This window comes from Amblyomma americanum, chromosome 1 (genome assembly GCF_052857255.1).
Source record: "Amblyomma americanum isolate KBUSLIRL-KWMA chromosome 1, ASM5285725v1, whole genome shotgun sequence".
In the NCBI taxonomy this organism is placed as follows: domain Eukaryota; kingdom Metazoa; phylum Arthropoda; class Arachnida; order Ixodida; family Ixodidae; genus Amblyomma; species Amblyomma americanum.
In genome coordinates this window covers 463,363,887-463,381,437 of record NC_135497.1, presented here as the reverse complement: position 1 = coordinate 463,381,437, position 17,551 = coordinate 463,363,887, and the positions used below count along the sequence as shown (strand labels likewise).

The window sequence follows — 17,551 nt, the reverse complement described above, 5'->3', positions numbered from 1 at the left end:
CTTTTTTCGCAGCCTGTAGTTGGATATAACCCGAGAATGAGGCAGCAAATGCCCGTTAATGGATGCCCACCAGCCAATGATGTCGATCGACTGTCTCCATGTCCTGGTTAATCACCTTAGACCTCCTAGTGTGACATCGCCATGGGGCGGCAGATGAACGGGGATAAAACAGGGCTTAATCAGACTAACCGTGACATCAGAAGAAGCAGTCAGTGCCATTGTTTGAAGGGCCTTTTTTGAGCGGCTGCTTTGTTCTTTTGTTCTTTCTGACTGTAGCATGCTCTGATGGCACTCATGTCATTTTTTGCATCTTCATTGCACAGATGCTCACGCACCATATTAATTGCAATGCAGGAAGTCCCCATATAGCTGTCATCTGAAATGTATAAATTAAATTTTGTGTAGCTATTGCAAAGAGGTTATGGTATATAGAGGAATCTGAAAAAACTCTTCTCGAGGCAGTGCCATTGTTACTCTATATAGCCTTAGTTAAGTTATTGGTGGACACATCTATTAGCTTCAGAGCATGAAATACTTATAGCGGTTGATGCCATTTTGTGATTGAACCTTAAACTGGCAGAATGTTGTGGCACATGGACCCACCTGCCTTAGTTTTTCACGAAACGAAGGATTGTGAGAACTAATCTTTTTTGCGCCAGTTTATTTCTTCCTTGCTTTCATGTAAAAACTTGAGCACATGTTGTTTCATTTTTTGTAACCGAAAAACTTCAGTTCTTTTACGTTACTGTTTTACAAAATTTCATGCCTCTTTATGTGGAGTCTGTGTATTAAGTGCATGTGTATTTTTGTCTGCTGCCCAGGTCTGTCCTGCTGTCTTGTCCTGCAGGATAGGAAATCGGTGGACTTGTGAGCAGTTTGGCTGTAACCTTACTTAAAATAAAGGCCATTTGTGGTATGTTTTCTTTTCAGTAGTGAAAAATCTTGTTCTGTTATTGCACTGCACCAAAACCAAAACCTGCAACTACTACACACGATACATGCCTGCTTCTTGTGTACACATTGCACCACTACTCTACATGATTAGAAGGTCAGCCATTGCATTCTGGAGAGAAACATTAATCCATAGTTTAAGAGTCATGTTTAAGCCAGACCTGATCATACATACCATTTTGTTGCAGCTGGCTTAAGCTTTCACTTGTAAGGTGCGAAAGTGGTCTTCATAAATTAGTGTTGGTTTATGCCTTAGGGGGAGTACATTATCAATATTAATGGAGAGCAAGGTTGCACTAAGGCAATGTAGTGCATAGCTTGTTATTTGTGAGATAACAATAAGCTTTGAAAGGATATCTTTATGCTTACAAATGTACCTTAACTTTTCCTGTTAGGTCAAATTTTCACTGTTTGGCCAAGTATAACATTGCGCTATTTAAAAAATATCGAATAGAGCATAGCTTTATGCTGCTGTGGAATTAAGTTAGCCTGTCTAAAAACACTCTTCAAAAAATGTATCAATACTCCTAGAGAGCATAACGTTGCACTGGTATTGCTGGAATAAATTTACGCTGCTGGGGAAGTAAGAGTTTAACCTCTTTGGACTAAAATGTCTTCCTGAAAGGTGTAACAATAGCCTTGGGCAGCATAAACTTACACTGCTTTCAAGGTGTACCTTTACGCTTGCCAGAGTAATGTTTACACTGTCGTGGACTAAATATAGTCTTTCTGAAAGCGTGTAACTATAGCCTTGGGCAGCAAAAACTTACACTGCCTTTCAAAGTGTAACTTTACGCTAGTGAGGGAGTAACGTTTACACTGTCTGTTGCAGACTAAAACATAGTCTTGGCCACGGAGGAAGGAAACCATAGGAGAGGCCCTCGCTATCCAAGCCGCATGACAAAAAACGTGCAGGAAGTCACGGGGTTTTGCAAGGCCTACTGGGATTTGTTGGCCGATGGCGCAGCCAATAGCAGCGTTGGGCGCAGCGGCGTCGTCTGCTTCACGCATCGCCCATGTCGGCAGACCGGTCGAGTAGAGTTGGAAATTCGCATTTTTATTCAATCGTTGTGGTCCGCGGGAGGCACAAAGTTCCAGAGGCCTGTAGTCGGTGCTGGTCTTCATTGCTGTGCGCTTAGTTCATTCAGGATGGCGTCTTGACGAAAGCGGTTGTTTTGGAAGCCCGCGACAGCTTTCTCTGAAAAGGCTTGGCTTGGCGCTATTCTCTTTCGGCTTTGTGCGGTTGCGTCCCTCAACGCTGTTAGCCTTGCTCCAAGGAGAAATTGACAGTGCCGACGGCTCATAAAGCGATAGACGACGGTGACACGCTGGTTTATGGTTACAGCAGCGCGGGAAGAAAAAGTGCGAGTCGGCGCTTAATTGTTTTGTGTGTGAATACGTGTTCTGCGTGTTCCTTCATTTCTGTGTATTTTTCCCGCGCTGTTTTAACCACGAATAAATACAAACTCGTCCTGACCGTATCCTTGTAAGCATACCCGTTGCGTCTACATTCCCCTATGCATGACGGTCACAACTGGTGGCGACCGATATGCGTGGGCCGCGGTGTGCTCACCGAAGCGTGCAGTGCCAAGGAAGCCGCGCCGCATGCGATGGTATCCGTCAGCAAAGCGATACGCGAAGCAGTCTGATGCGTACCATATGTTTACTATACGCTGTGCGAGCGATATGTCAACTGCGTGCAAGTTTTCTCCGATATGGACCCAGTGGGTCGACCGACCCGCGCTGCTGTCTCGATCGAGTGCTGTTGTGCGAGCGTAAGGACACATAGCCGGGTTTAGGAGGCGCAGTGTTAGGTTTAAAACATTTGCGCTTAAGGGTGGTGAAGTGTGAGGCCATGCCTCTGTAAGATTGAGTGTACCTCGCAACTTACCGTTTACCGAGATGCCGAGTCGACCCTCGCGACCACCTCGCCGAGTTGCACTTTCTTGCATTCAGCTGATTAAACGGATTAATGAAGTCCAAAATTTGTATATTATTGGACAATCAAAATATTAGCTTTAAAAAGGTTTGATACAGCATAACACTTATTACAAAACATAGCTTGCTACCTGAAGCAAGCAAAATCTTTTAACAAAAGTGATAACACATGGAAGGAGAACACACATAAAAAGGATTCAACAAAAAAGACCAGAAGAAGAAATGCACAACTGAATTAGATCACTTTGCAACCATGGACCATTCGAACAGAGAGAGTAAAACACATATAGGAAGGCAGTAAATGGGGGCTTTGAGACAGAAAAATATTTGTGGACCGATCTTGCCAAATAGTGTGATAGCTTTCATTTCTAGGTAGTTGTTTCTGCATCACAAAGTTGATAAAATTTAAGCGATGCAAATGCAAAGTAATTAGAGCACTGCATGGAAGTGACTTGAAAAATTGGTAACAGTTGTAGCAGGTAGTGGAAAAAGTGAATCATTTTCCTCCCTTCTGCTTCATGTATTCCTTTCTGTAATATATGTAAAGAAAGAGAGCACCCTGCTGACACTGTTTCTATTGTTGCATTGTTGTATTTGACACTTATCTGCCTAGCCTGAAACAGTATAGAAATAGCATAGTTTTCTGTCCAATTTTCTGTTCTGTTTGTTGTGTACTATGTGGTACTTGTGTGCACATGCTGTTTTATATTTGTCAAAACCACGAGCCAACCAACATAGTCAGCACATAAGTCGGGAATTTGAGCTGTGCACAACAAAGGCATGATGACAGCTAAAGAATGTTTAATATAATGTACAAATTGCAGCTGGTAGAATGATAAGGTTGTCCTCTGTATGCATGAATGTACCAAGTGCATGTGGAAAAGTGTTTTCATCATTTAAGAACATGAATTTGTTGCAAAACTTATATGCTAGTGCTTACTCTGTTGCTGCGTGCAGTGGGATGATCACCCCCTTTTGACACTATTACTTTGAAAGGCCAAAATCACCTTCAGTTGTGTTGAATATCTAGAAATAAAATTGTAAGTATGGTACACTAATTACTCTCTTGAATATTCCGGCTTCTATAGTATAAAAACATGCACTCCATATTTTCTACAAAATACGAGATACTTCAGTCACCCTGTACCCTAAAGGACAGTAGTGCAAGCACGCTGTAAACAAAGCCCTGGGAGACTGCTTACTGCAGCCCCTATTCTTGAAGATCAGTGACCAATTGTACATGTCCATCTGTGAATCTACAGCATATAGATTCATGAACAAGAAGTAGCATTTGCGCTCTGGACATGTACTGATTTTACTTAACTGACTTCTTTTTTAAAATGTGCGTATTGTTAATCTACCACAAAAGACGAAAATCTGATTTTAGGAAGCAGGTAATTTCTGGTTGATTCAGTAGCAATCAAGCTAAATCAAAACCCTGATTACTCCTGAAAAAACTGACAGTGACTGCCATCAAGCATGAGCCTAAGTCGGTGGTGTACATGACGCATTCACATTAAAAAGCTATTCTTTTCAATACTCAGTATGACAGGTTGTAATGTATTCTAAACTGTGAGCGGCCGTTTGAATTCTGACAAAGTCAGACATGAAAGTCTTTTACATGTAAGATTCTTATTCAGCTCATAATGCGGCAGCAAGCTGCAGTGTCAACATGAAGCATGGGACCCCTATGGGCTGGTTGCATTCATACTCTACGGTAAATTAAGACATGTGCTGACGAAAACCAAGTCTGATTTTTGAATTCTCACTGTCGCATCAGTCACTGCCCCTTGAATTGAGTTATTTTTTTAATCATCTGCCGGACCTGAGCAGTGTGCAGGCTCTCGGTTGCATGCTTGCCAACATGAAACAAGCGCATGTTGATGTAATTTTCTGCAACACTTCTGAAAAGGTGTATGTAATGATTGTCGAGTGGAGAGTTGTCGAACATGTGCTCATGAAGTTTATTGAAGAGCTCTCTACCGTGGATTGCGTAAAAACTCTCGTGGAGAAGATCAGTGAGTAGTGTTCTTGATGCCAATTTGTTCAGGCGCACTGCCGTCCTGATCACCGCCTCCGATTTTTGACAGATCTTCAGTACACTTTCTGATGGGTATTTCAGCCCTCCTCTGCTTTTCCTCTTAATTAGTGAGTAAAAGTTTCCTCGTTCTGTTGTGAGTAGTGCACTTGTGCAGTGCTCACAAGTCAGCTTTGCAGCCAATTTATTAGCTACATAACCTGCCATGTAAGCCACAATTCGGCCTCCACATTCACTGATGTAGCCTGGAGCTATGATGTAGTCATGGTCTGCAGCTGTTACCTGAGACTGCTGAACAGCATCACTGTCTAGAAGTTGCCTCCTTGGTGCAGATATATTCAAGACCTGAGAAGAAATAACTGTTGCACTGCTGCATGACAATATGGAGATGCTGTCCAGGCTCAGACAGTTGCCTGTTGATACATCAGCCAGTTCACTTTGAACAATCACTTTTTTGAAGGCAGCACGAAACTGCTGTGTAGTAGGGTTGTCATTATGCCCGCCATGTGCTCGAATCAGGACAAAAAACAGTTCCAAATGGTCCTGGCAAATTTTGTGGGCCGGAATGTACTTCAGCACTCGTTTTTCAGTGACAAGAAAATGAAAAAGACTAATCAGGCTTTGCATGCAGATGATAAAACCTAAGAAACCTGTCTTTCGGTTTGTTTCAATCATTCGTCTTCCATTTGCAGACTCCTTCAAGGAAGAGAGGTAATGGGTTGTGGTTTTGAACATGCCTTCGAAAGCTTCCATGTTCTTTTCATTTATAGGTTTCTTCCAACCTTTCTGATATGGGCTTCTAGAATTTAGGGCATCAAATGTCTCATTAATTTTCAACAAAAAATTCTCTGTTGCCTGTGTGCCAGAAAAACCCTCCAGGTCAAGTTCCCTGCACTCGGCTAGTGCTGTCGCAACAGAAGTGCTCATTACTTGGGCAGCAAGTCTAACTTTCATGGGCTGCCGCTGCCACTCAATATGAGCTCTGCGCAACTTGTTAGCCAAATGTAGGTCTTCTTTCTGCTGCACAGTATGCAGCCGCTCAATATGCTCCCATGACACTGTCCTTCCTTGGTGGTCAATAAAGTACCTCTTGTGTGCCAGTGCATTCCTCACAAGTTTCAGCATATGGCAGGGATCCAAAAAAGCTGCCACTGGTTCCTGGGTAGCTGGGTGTCGAAAGGTTGTTTTTAGGTCTCCCACATGTAGGAAATCACACCCAAGCTCTTGCAAAATAGCCAGATTTGCGGGCGCCCCGTCACAAGTGAGTGAAGCAACCATAGCTCCAGCATCATGTGCCTTATGAAGGCACTGGGTGACAAGGTTAGCCCTCTGTGTCACAATTAGGCCATCAACTAGGAAGTACCCAAGAGCAACTTCCATCGCCCATTAATATCCACAGCCATTATAACGAATGCAGCCTTTGCTTGTGGCAAAGAGTCGTTGTCAATGCCACTGCCAAAGTCAACAAACCCTTCAAAGTTGCGTTTTTTCCACTGGATGTTTTGCCGAATAGCCATTTCATCAACCATGAGGCTGCACACTGTTCGGTGCCCCTTGCTTGCTGTTTCAGCACACTTCATTTTTAGTGCATTGAAAGCTTCTGTTGAAAGTCCTGCCTGGCCATCAACAGTCTCATACCATTTTCGCAGAGTTCTGGGATGTGGGAGGCACGTGTCAAAAACTTTCCTGACATACTGATAGGCTCGTGGGGAATAGAAATTTAAAGTTAAGGCAAAAGTTCTCAGTTCAGGGGAGTACTGCTTTGGAGTGCCAATTCCACCATGCTTTCCGACTTGTCTTTCAAGTAGGTGCTTATTTACTTTACCCAGGCCATCTAAAACAGACACTTGCTCTGTCAGGAGGATATTCTCCGTAGTTAAAGCTGACAGAACAGATTTTAGTTCCGCATTTTTCTTTTGCAGTCTCCGCCTTGTTTGTTGCAGGTGTTTTATGCTTTTTTCTTGACTGAGCATGCATTGCAGAAAACCATGCAGCCCTTGCTCTCAAGTAAGCTTTTTCGAGTGTGTCCTCCTATGAAGAGAGATAGAAAATGCAATGTATCATTAGAACAATGCACACCCAATCCTTGCATACCACAGTTACAACAGTGTGCACATATAAAACACAATGCACTCTGAATGTTTCATTAAAAGAAGAATGAAGCTCAGTTAATCTTCTCGTCCTACTTTAATATTAAAGTGTTTCACCTCTTATGGAAATGTTCAGCATGCCATCACTCACGACGTACAGAAAACTCACTTGATCATCTTTTTCTCGCACATTGTACCGTAGCAACAGATCATTTGCCCTGTCACATATTTTACCAGCACCTCACCTCGCATCAAGCCGGTAATGCCTACAAGGGTAACCCTGTTTTTGTCCAGATGGAAAAGTACAAAAATTCACCTGTAACCTTAATGATGAAAGAATGCAATGATTTACCTTCCAGGATTGACATGATAACAGAGTCTTTGTTATTTCAGTCAGGATCACTTTCTTATATGGATTCCTCAGACTTTCAGTAACAAAATTTTATTTCTCAGATGACTAATTCGCACCTGCTGTTTATTTTTTCTTTGTGAATTTTCTTAAGAATATTTACTAGGCAATGATGTTTCTCGACTTGCACCTGAGTGCCGTACCTACGCTGCTTTTTTGTTTTTGAAACAATTTTGTTCCGCTTTGAGTCCCCCCATCTCCCCCTATGTAAAGCCCCTAGTGGACCCTTAGGGTACTTGAATAGATCAATAAATGAAGCTGTGACTCACCGATTCTCCTCTGGTAGATGGAGAGGTGTCCAAGAAGATTCCATAATGTGCTCCTCAGCTTGATATGCAGGCCACTCACACACTTAAAAATTCATTGGTTTATTGATTCATCATTGCATACAATATACCATGCAGATCAGTTAGTAGATATTAGTAAAAACTGCCACGGCGAAATCAAGCTATGTCCATTCACACAGTCTGGGTGCCTGCACATGCTGTGTTAAAGATTATGCTAATAATGCATGCTGTGGATGGGCCACTCACGCTATCAAATACGCTCTTGGCATATGCACAAGCATTTGACATTCATGGTGTTGAATTCTGCTTCAGAAATAGGCACATTTGACAGGTCCATTTACCATTGCTGGCCTCCTTCTTCGTGGCCTCCCAACAGAGGCTGGGGCGGTTGGCAAAGTCGGAAGTTCCTGCATAAGATAAACTGTTTAGTAATGCAGCCCATCTTAGAATGCCTGTTGCCCTGTTCTCCTCCGCCATGCATCAAGGCACAAGAAGGAAAGCAGGACATGAGGCTAATCACAAAATTACTCGGCATGCCCACTACTGGGCCACGCAACAGCTTCAGTGCATATGTACTCAATGCCTTTCGATGTCACTGCAAAATAAAAACGCTCGCACATTGTTAAACTCATATCAGCTAGCATGTTTAGGTAATGTTATATGTCTACACATTTTATTTTTATTATACTCTCAAAGTGTTGCAGAAATAAAGCAGGGTTAATAGCACAACTGTGTAGAAGCGTGAATACATACAGCTTTAAAAATTATTGCATTAAATTTTGTGTCGTGCAATCTTCTTTTCTGAATGCCCACTGGAACTGACGTTAAAGAGGTTGGCATGTACCCATATAAGAAGTATTTCATGAAAACTTATACAAAAAACAACTGAAAAAGAAGAAAACATGACAGTACAAATTTTTCATGTAGCACGCATGCCAGTTTGCACCGAATACTTTCTACATAGCTGTCAATGACCTTGTCCAAAATCAGTAAAACTAGTTTGGAATAACGTGAGAAAATTTTGTAGAAAAGATCACTGACCTGGTGGAGTATGTCTTGCATAGCCAAATTTTTCTTGATACTGACAGATTATTTGTAGTGGAACTCTGACGAGATGACTATATTGATTTGTGTGACGAACATAAGCAATGAAGGCACATGAAAGAATATTGTGGCAGTTACTAATGTGCTTATGTGGTTCCACAAAAAGGTACCATCCTATATGAAGGATCTTTGCAGAACCTACTGCACTCTGCTACTCTATCCGGTAAGCACGGGGCCTGACAAAGAACTGCAGGTTCTACTGCACTTTACATTGCAGAATTGCAACGACATCCTACCTCATGCAGTGAACAAACCTGGATGGAAACCACACAGGACGATATGAAACTTACTGGTGTAAGTTGAAAGGCTTGAGATGGCCCTGGCTGAATGTCCAGCATTGTGGCCACATCCATAGATGCCTGTAAAAAAAATTTGCTCAGGAGAAATGTGTGCGTACCGAGACATAACAAGCATTCAGTTTTAAGCACCTAGTGAAAAGTGGAGAAGCATCACACTACTAGACCGTTTTGAGTTATGTCTGAAGGAATAAAGATATGACTGGTGTGCTGAGGTGGCTTAGTCAATACTTCCTCTGAGCCTGCGCCAGGAAGCTCTCTCTCACATAAAAATTCACCCGTTTCGTGACTCGTGCTGCGAGATAAACTCAGACACTGTCAATCTTCTAGCAGTTGCTGTCACAAAATGGTATATCGTAACATACCTGTTGTGATGGGCCTGGTAAAGTTTCCTGGCTTTCAGTGACATCCATAGGTGCCTGTGAAAAAATTTTATTCTTGAGAAATATGCTTCTACCAAAGCATAAGATGTATTCAGTTCTAAGCAACTACTGAAAAATAGAAAAGCATCACACTGCTAGGCTGTGTTTTCAGTTCTGTCAAAAGGATTATAAAATTTGACTAATGTGTTGAGGCGATTCAGAGAAAACTTCCTCTGAGCCAGTGCCAGGATGCATTCTGTTACAGAAATCTGTTTTTGGTCGCTCGTGCTGCGACATAAACGCAGACACTGTTGTTCTTCGAATTGATGCAGTCACAAAATGGCATATTGTAAAATACCTGTTGTGATGGGCCTGCCAAAGTCTCCTGGCTTTCAGCGACATCCATAGGTGCCTGTAAAAAAATTATTCTGGAGGAATGTCATCATCATCAGCCTGACTACACCCACTGAAGGGTGAAGGCCTCTAACATGTCTCCAATTAACCCTGTCCTTTGCCGGCTGCGGCCACCGCATTCCCGCAAACTCCTTAATCTCACCCGCCAACCTAACTTCCTGCCGCCCCCTGCTACGCTTGCCTTCTCTTGGAATCCACTCTGTTACCCTTAAGGACCAGCGGTTATCTTGCCTTTGCATTACGTGCCCTGCCCAAGCCCACTTCTTCCTCTTGATTTCAACTAGGATGTCATTAACCCACGTTTGTTGCCTCATTCACTCTGCCTACTTCTGGTTTCTTAACGTTACACCTGTCATTTTCCTATCCATAGCTCACTGTGTTGTCCTTAACTTAAGCTGAACCCTCTTTATTAGCCTCCACATTTCTGTCCCATAGATGAGTACCGGTAAGATACAGCTGTCGTAGACTTTTCTCTTGAGGGATAATGGTAAACTGCCATTCATGATCTGGGAGAACCTGCCATATGCGCTCCACCCATTCTTATTCTTCTAGTTATTTCCCTTTCATGATCTGTATTAGCGGTCACTACCTGCCCTAAGTAGGCATATTCTCTTACTACTTCCAGCACCTCGCTACCAATTGCGAACTGCTGTTTCTACTTTGGTTTTCTGCATATTATTTTTTAGCCCCACCATTCTGCTCTGCCTGTCTAACTCATTGATAATGCCTTGCAGTTCTTGTCCTGAGTGGCTTAGCAAGGCAATGTCATCAGCGACTCGCAAATTACTCAGGTATTCTCCATTAACTCTTATCCCCAAATGTTCCCATTTCAGCCCGCGGAATACCTCCTGTAAACAGGCAGTGAATAGCATTGGCGAGATCGTGTCTCCCTGCCTGACACCCTCCTTATTGGAATTTTATTGCTGACTTTATGGAAGACTATAGTAGGCGTGCAATCGTTATAAATATCTTCCAATATTTTCACATAACACTCTTCCACACGCTGATTCTGCAGTGCCTGCATGACAGTTGAGGTTTCCACTGAGTTAAATGCTTTCTCGTAATCAATGAAGGCCATATATAGGGGTCGGTTATAATCTGTGCATTCCTCTATCACTCACTGATAGCGTGAACATGATCTATTGTTGAGTATCTTTTACACAAGCCTGCCTAATTATTTGGTTGATTAAAGCCTAAGGTTGTCCTGACTATTAGCGATTACCTTAGCAAATACTTAATAGATAATGAACAGTAAGCTGATCGGTCTGTAATTCTTCAAGTCCTTGACGTCTCCTTTATAAAGATAATGTTAACATTCTTCCAAGCTCCTGGCACTCTCGAGGTCACAAGGCATTGCATATATAGGAAGGCTAGTTCTACTAGCATAATCTCCCCTCCCTCCTTCAACAAATCTGCTGTTACCTGATCCTCACCAGTTGCTTTCCCGCTTTTCATTCCTACTAAGGCTTCCGTTACTTCCTCTTCTCTTACTGCTACGGATGTCCCATTGCTGTGCGCTGCGGCTTCTCTCATTAACGTTCTGATTGCATTGGCTACTGCATAGGTTTGTGTCTCTTTGGCTATTTGATATCTTATCCATATTTCTAATGATATTGCCCTCTTTGTCTGCTAACGCATACATCATGTACCAAGCATACAAGGTGGTCAGCTTTAAGCAGCTAGTGAAAGATGGAGGTGGAGCATCACACTTTAAGACTGTTTTGAGTGCTGTCTGAAGGGTTAAGAAATATGATGACTAGTGTATCATAGGATTCGGATAAATCTTCTGGTGAGCCCGTGCCAGGAAGCAGTCTTTGTAGCTCCTACTGCAACATATACACAGCCACTGTGATGCTTTGAATAGCTGTAGTAGTCACAAAACAGCGCTGTTTGAAAATACCTGTTGCAGTGGAGACGCTGGAGATGTGTGACTTTGTGTTCGTGCTTGCTGGGCGCCATGCTGAGCAGTGGCAGCAACAGCTGTGCCATCGCCTGGCTGCTGTGAAAGGGGTTCCTGCTGTAAATGAATAATGAGGTGCATCACATGCTCGCAGTGGAACGCCAGCCTTAGCTAAAAAGGCGCATGTAATTCAACAGACAGATGTACCAATCTGAGACTGTCAATATGGAACACAGCCAGTGGGCGAGAGTGCACCCATTTCTTAAGAAAGCAACAGCAGAGAAATGCATTGTTAGTACAGCAGGTCTACCATATTTTTGAGAAGGGAGAGTGGGGTGTCTCTCCTCAGGCTCACCCAGCTATACCCCATGAAGTGTGTATGGTATGTGTATGAGGAATTATATATGCATATGCAGAACTGCCGTATCTGTACAATAAGGGAGCTAATTATACTCATTGGCATCCACCCAAGCGCAGCTATGCGGCTAAAGGAAAGCTATAAATTGTTTCCACAGAAACTTCACAAAAGAAAACGGGATTCCCCTAAACATTTGGCCAAGCTTTCTGTCTGTGTTTTGTCTTTTTTTGTCTCATGCTTCCCTTTTTCCTTTTGTGTATGACATTTACCGTATTTACTCGCGTTATTTGCGCCCGCACATGGATTGTGCACCCCAAAAAGTTTCAAACTTTTAACCCGATAAAAAAAAAAACTACTCGCACATTTTGCGCACTATGCTGAGCCAGACCACCAGCATGTACGCGGGTGCGAACTGTGCCGTTTACCCGGCTTGCTCGCGCTGGCGGTCGCTGTCCCGGACGAACAGTTGCGCGCGCGCCCGAATCCAAAACTCTACCGTACCATTTGCTATACGGTTTGCCGCTAGTCAGTCGGGCCACACGCAAGGGCCCCGTTTTATTGCCCGTTATCTCCTCCCACGGCTGACTTCGCGATTGAATCTTTGCGCGTTTATTGCTTTGAGCTAAGCACGAGCCGTCATGCCATGCCACCCCACGAGGAGCTATAGCGTGGGGAAGGGGGGGGGGGGGGACGTGTCAACCTTGTTGCCATGGGGCGAGGGGTGCCAACCTTTTTTTTAGGACGTGTTCGGATAACTCGCTTGCGCGTAAATTGCGCACCCTCTTTTTGGAGCCCTAATTAAAGAAAAAACGTGCGCAAATCACGAGAGCAAATACGTACGGTGCTCTATGCCTTATGGAACTTCTTTGTGATTTCCTTTGTAAACGAACTATAGTTTTAAGGAATTACAGTGCTCTCTCAGTGACACTTCCCAGGTGCTATGGCCGAGATGACAACAAAAAATGCACCGCCCACTGCTAGGCGCAAACATTTGCACACTACAAGTAATAATTAAATAGAAATGATGCCCCAAGGAAAACTGTGGTGTGCTCGATGCTCTTTTTTTTATTTTCTTCTAATGATGGAGTGCGTAAGCTAACAAATAAGTAAATTATCATGTACAGTAAGCAGAATTTCACCAGAGCCATATATAAACCGAAGCCAGTTTAGGTGTATAATGACATAATTACTTTTTATCAGTGCGGGAATACTGTTGCCGCGCTACTCGATCATAACGTCTAGCTAAGGCCATTTATTCACAAATCGTTCTATTTCTTGCACGGACACCTAAAACATCATATTGAACGCATGCTTATGCAGTCAAGTTATAATAAAGCACCTTCTCAATAAGCGCATTTCTTTCCAATCTCTTGAGAATGTATAGAAGGTGGTTCTTCACCTAAAGGGCGACGGCATCCGCACGTATACGAACTACGAGCGGCGACATCCGATCGAAGTGCTCGGGCAGGAAATGTTTTGAACATACGCAGGTCCATTTTGCTGGCTCCCAGTCTCTTTGGCGTGGTCTAACGGCCTCAGTCCACTGCCTCCTTCGCTCTGGATCTTTCGGAAACCTGTTTGAAAACAATACTATTCACTGCATTCGGACGAAGAGCCACCAATAAGGCCGGGGCGGTACGAATACCACGTTCACGCCGTGTCGTGCGTTATGTTCTGCGAGCATGCATTTTACTCATTACGCAGTCAATTAAATACGAAAACAAAATGCAGTATACTTACTTGTGGAATGTGACGCCCGGTTCTTGTCCTGGCGTGCGCGACCGACACCCAGGAACGCAGCAGCTGGGCATCGCAGCGTCTTTGTTGTCTGTTGTCTTTGTTGTCTGTTGTCTTTGTTGTCGCAGCGTCTTTCCGCCGTGTCTGACAGCTGCCGACAGCCTGGCGCGGCGCGAAATCGTCTGCTCGCGCCGCTCGCGTTGATTTTCGCGGCGCTCGCATGCCATTGGCTGAGAAAACTGCCAAGTGTCATGGCGGAGCCCTCGCTTCCGGCTTCAAAAAATGTGACGTAGCAGCCTCTCCTCTTTCCTTCTTTCCTCCATGGTCTTGGCAGTGTAAACTTGCACTGCCTTTCAGGGTGTAACTTTACACTAGTGAGAGAGTAACGTTTACACTGTTTGTCTGAGACTAAAAGTCTTTTGCAGCATTAACTTGCAGTGCATTTCAAGGTGTAACTTTACAATAGTGAGAGAGTAACGTTTACATTGTTTGTCTGTAGACTAAAACATGGTCTTGGCAGTGTAAACGTGCACTGCCTTTCAAGGTGGAACTTTACACTAGGAAGAGTAACGTTTATACTGTTTGTCGTGGACTAAAACTTTAGTCTGGAGGAAATAGCGTAATGTTACCCTCTTAAAGGTGTTAGCTCAGCGACAAGTGGTGTACTCCGAAAAAGACTAAAATTACACTTTTTTAGAGTAAACACCTAATCTAATTTAATGCGGAGTTATCTGCTACGGCATCCTTCATATAGCAGATGTGTCACTTCGAGACGTTATAGAGTGAAAATATGATAATATGCAATTAACTACACTCGTGTTATGCTGCGTGAATCGCGAAACCCAGTGATAGCGCGTAAACGCTATTTTGTCATCTGTTCCATTTCATGCTTTCCTTGGTCCCTTCATTTATGATATACGATCCAGGTGTGCCATACTGTAAGAACGCTGCCAGGGCTACCTTTTGAGCTACCTGTACATACGCACGCAGAGTGGTCGAGTGGCGTTTCGGAGCTTACGGCAGCGTCCTATACAATCGAGCGTCCGGCAATGAAATTGGAGGCAGGAGCGGGGCACGAGTTGTGCGCACGGGCTGGTCACGTGAACGCGGCCTTCGCGCGATTGTGGCTTATGGTGTCTCATATGCAGCTCACGGTTTAAAAATAATTCTCGGGGACTTTGACGTTGAGACCGACCTCTCGGAAATGTACCCTTAAACGCAGCGGAGGCGGAGCGTCGTACTTGAAACCTGAAGCCACAAACGCGCAGTATATGAAACAAAGCAAGGACTAGGGTTGGTGCGCATGCACCAAGAAGAACAGCCTACCGGACGACGCCCCTCCAGCAGCAGGATTTCTTCGCGCGCCCGTACCCTCCCTAGATTTCTCTCGCCTTTGCCATCGGCAGCCGCAGCGCCGGGTTATTGCAAAATTGGAGGGCTGTAAGCCAGTAAGCACCAGTCGTCAAACACCGCTACAACATAAAGTAAGACATAGTGTCAAGGTAACTGTAGAGGACAAAAGAATACTCTGCAAGCTCGCGTTTACACAGCAGTTCCATGAGACATTCCTGCCCACGCTTAGATTATGCGCTTTCTCAGCAAAACTGTGCGGAGAGCGGAAGCCAGGGCCGACGTCGGCGATATTGGGTGCCCCAACTCAATACTGCTGTCAACTTGATAATGCGGACCGTGGCGAGCAAGCCTATGCTGCTGCCATGACGGCCAGCCATATGCGAGACAACGGCCATTTACAAAACACCAACTATTTTGCGAGTAGTGAACAGCTGGCGCCACTTCCGGCTCCCGCGACCCCGCTCGGCCTTACTGAGACAGGTATCGCATCTGTGTGAGACAAATGTCGCTACGGCAACGCAGCGCTGGAAGTCCTGTCGGCCCCGAACCGGGCCCTTGGCTCGTTCATCTCGACCGGTGGTTGGACCACGGGCTTGCTGACCTTCGCGGGACTCGCGTGGCTTTGCAGGGACTGGCTGCTTTTGCAGGGCGTCATCACTGTTGCTGCCCTGGCCAGCATCGTCAACTGGATGTAAGCAGGAGGATACACTTCGCGGGCAGAGCAACCGAATAAACGTGCGCGCCAAATGAAACGGCGCTGTTGCATGAGTTTTTTTTTGAAATTAGCCAAATATACCAAGACAAAACCGAGAAAAACGAGGATTTTTTTCAATCCGCAACAACGCATTTTGAGCTGTTAGGTGCTATTCTTGCCTAGTTGCTTGGACCGTTTCTTTTTGATGGTTTGGCAAAGAAAATACCTTTTGGCGAAATTACAATTACATCATGATTTCGCATAATTTCATGTTCTGGATTTGGCTTATTGCGAGAAAAAACTCCTCATTTGTTCAGGCGTCGGCGCTCTGACATGATGGGCAAGGATAAAAAGAGAAGCGGCAAAAACAATTGCGCAGATCAAAATAGAGTGGAGCAGAGGCTAAAGAAGCGCCGTCTTCTTTCACGCGTGGAAGCGTTCTACTCAGTAGGCCCGTTGTGCAGCATTTCTAGTGTCTTGCTAATTAGTGTCCGTGATCAGTTTCTACCTGTGTGAGTTTAACTAGCAACGTGATTTGATTATCTGCAACTCCGTCAGGATCAACTCAAATATCGAGGCAGCAAAAGTTGTTAATTTGTTCTTTTCTTGATTTCGCCTTAAAGCAGCCTCATGATTGTGCTTAAAAACAGGTTGTCTCGCTCTTTCTTTGGCTTTCTCGCCATTTCATTCGCCACATATTTTCAAACTGTCGTTTAAAATTCTTTCAGTTTTATTCCCGAGTCTCCACGGTGGCTCCTGGCTATGGGCAGATACGATGAAGCGAGAAAAGAACTTCAGAAGGCTGTACGCAAGAACAAAGTGAAGGGGATCTCAGTGGAGGCCATCGTCAAGGAATACAAGGATAAAATCTCTTTGGTAAGCACTACGACTTCTACTGTGGCGTCGCTATCGGGACGCCGCTTTTACTCATACCCAGAAATTCTGGACAAAAGCATTTTTGAACGGGAAACCTTTTCTGAACGCAATTTGTTTCCTATAATGTAAGATTTCACTATAACAAGCAATATATCTGCAGATCACCTGACGGCACTCTTAAAATTTTTTTTTCTATCCACGTTTTTGCTATCGTCAAAAATGATCGAACACCATTGAATTTCTATGGCAGTTTTCACTCTTCGATACGATCGCTGGAAACACTTTAAAAGATTTTGCTACATATCAGAATAATTGACCATTACCTTCAATATTTGAATAACAGTGTCTTACAACTTTCCAATTTTCGAAATTTTGGCCCGGAAAGCTGGACTTGGATGAACAAGTTCACAATCAATAGGAGTAACCCAAAATCTATCTTTGATGTTATTGATAACCATTTGACTGATATTATTCTCGCGTACAATCTTGTGCAAACTGTAATTGATTATACTCGTAAAATTGGGAATGCCCGTTCTACTCTTGATTTAATCTTTGACAACAGGAGTGTGTCTGACTATACGGTATCAGTAGACGCTGGTATTTGTGATCACAATATCGTAAACTTTTCCTTTCCGATAGAAAATCGACAAGGCCGCAAGCAACAACCTGCTCGTATTCAAAAAGAAATTTCACGACCTAATGACCAAGCCATTTTGGACATCCTGTGGCATATCTCCGATAATC

At 43.9% G+C, this 17,551-nt stretch overlaps 2 protein-coding genes across 6 annotated transcripts in view; one reads left to right on the top strand and one right to left on the bottom strand.

The window, feature by feature from the left end:
- The window catches only part of LOC144116039 (organic cation transporter protein-like), a 402,188-nt gene that overhangs the window by 221,556 nt on the left and 163,081 nt on the right, over window positions 1–17,551 (top strand). For all 5 annotated transcript variants that reach the window (XR_013311687.1, XR_013311688.1, XM_077650703.1 and 2 more), the window contains exons 6-7: window positions 15,760–15,928; window positions 16,660–16,807. Coding sequence is in view for 3 of the 5 variants with exons in the window: in XM_077650703.1 (XP_077506829.1) it covers window positions 15,760–15,928; window positions 16,660–16,807 (317 nt within the window). In the remaining 2 variants the exon portion in view is untranslated. The remainder of the gene's footprint in view (window positions 1–15,759; window positions 15,929–16,659; window positions 16,808–17,551) is intronic.
- LOC144116037 (uncharacterized) lies at window positions 1,732–11,934 on the bottom strand. Its single transcript, XM_077650702.1, has 5 exons — window positions 11,790–11,934; window positions 9,834–9,887; window positions 9,479–9,532; window positions 9,108–9,176; window positions 1,732–8,120 (listed from the first exon to the last, which is right to left on the bottom strand). Exons 1-5 carry the CDS (start codon window positions 11,876–11,878, stop codon window positions 8,051–8,053), a joined length of 336 nt encoding a protein of 111 aa, XP_077506828.1. The 5' UTR covers window positions 11,879–11,934; the 3' UTR covers window positions 1,732–8,050.

What these genes read in the sequence shown, in the direction of transcription:
- LOC144116037 (XM_077650702.1), bottom strand. Translation starts at nt 11,878, where the DNA reads ATGGCACAGCTGTTGCTGCCACTGCTCAGCATGGCGCCCAGCAAGCAC. An exon ending in TACCAGGCCCATCACAACAG is followed by an intron (nt 9,177 to 9,478) that starts GTATGTTACGAT and finishes TTTTTTTTACAG; the next exon opens with GCATCTATGGATGTGGCCAC. An exon ending in AAGCCTTTCAACTTACACCA is followed by an intron (nt 8,121 to 9,107) that starts GTAAGTTTCATA and finishes TATCTTATGCAG; the next exon opens with GAACTTCCGACTTTGCCAAC.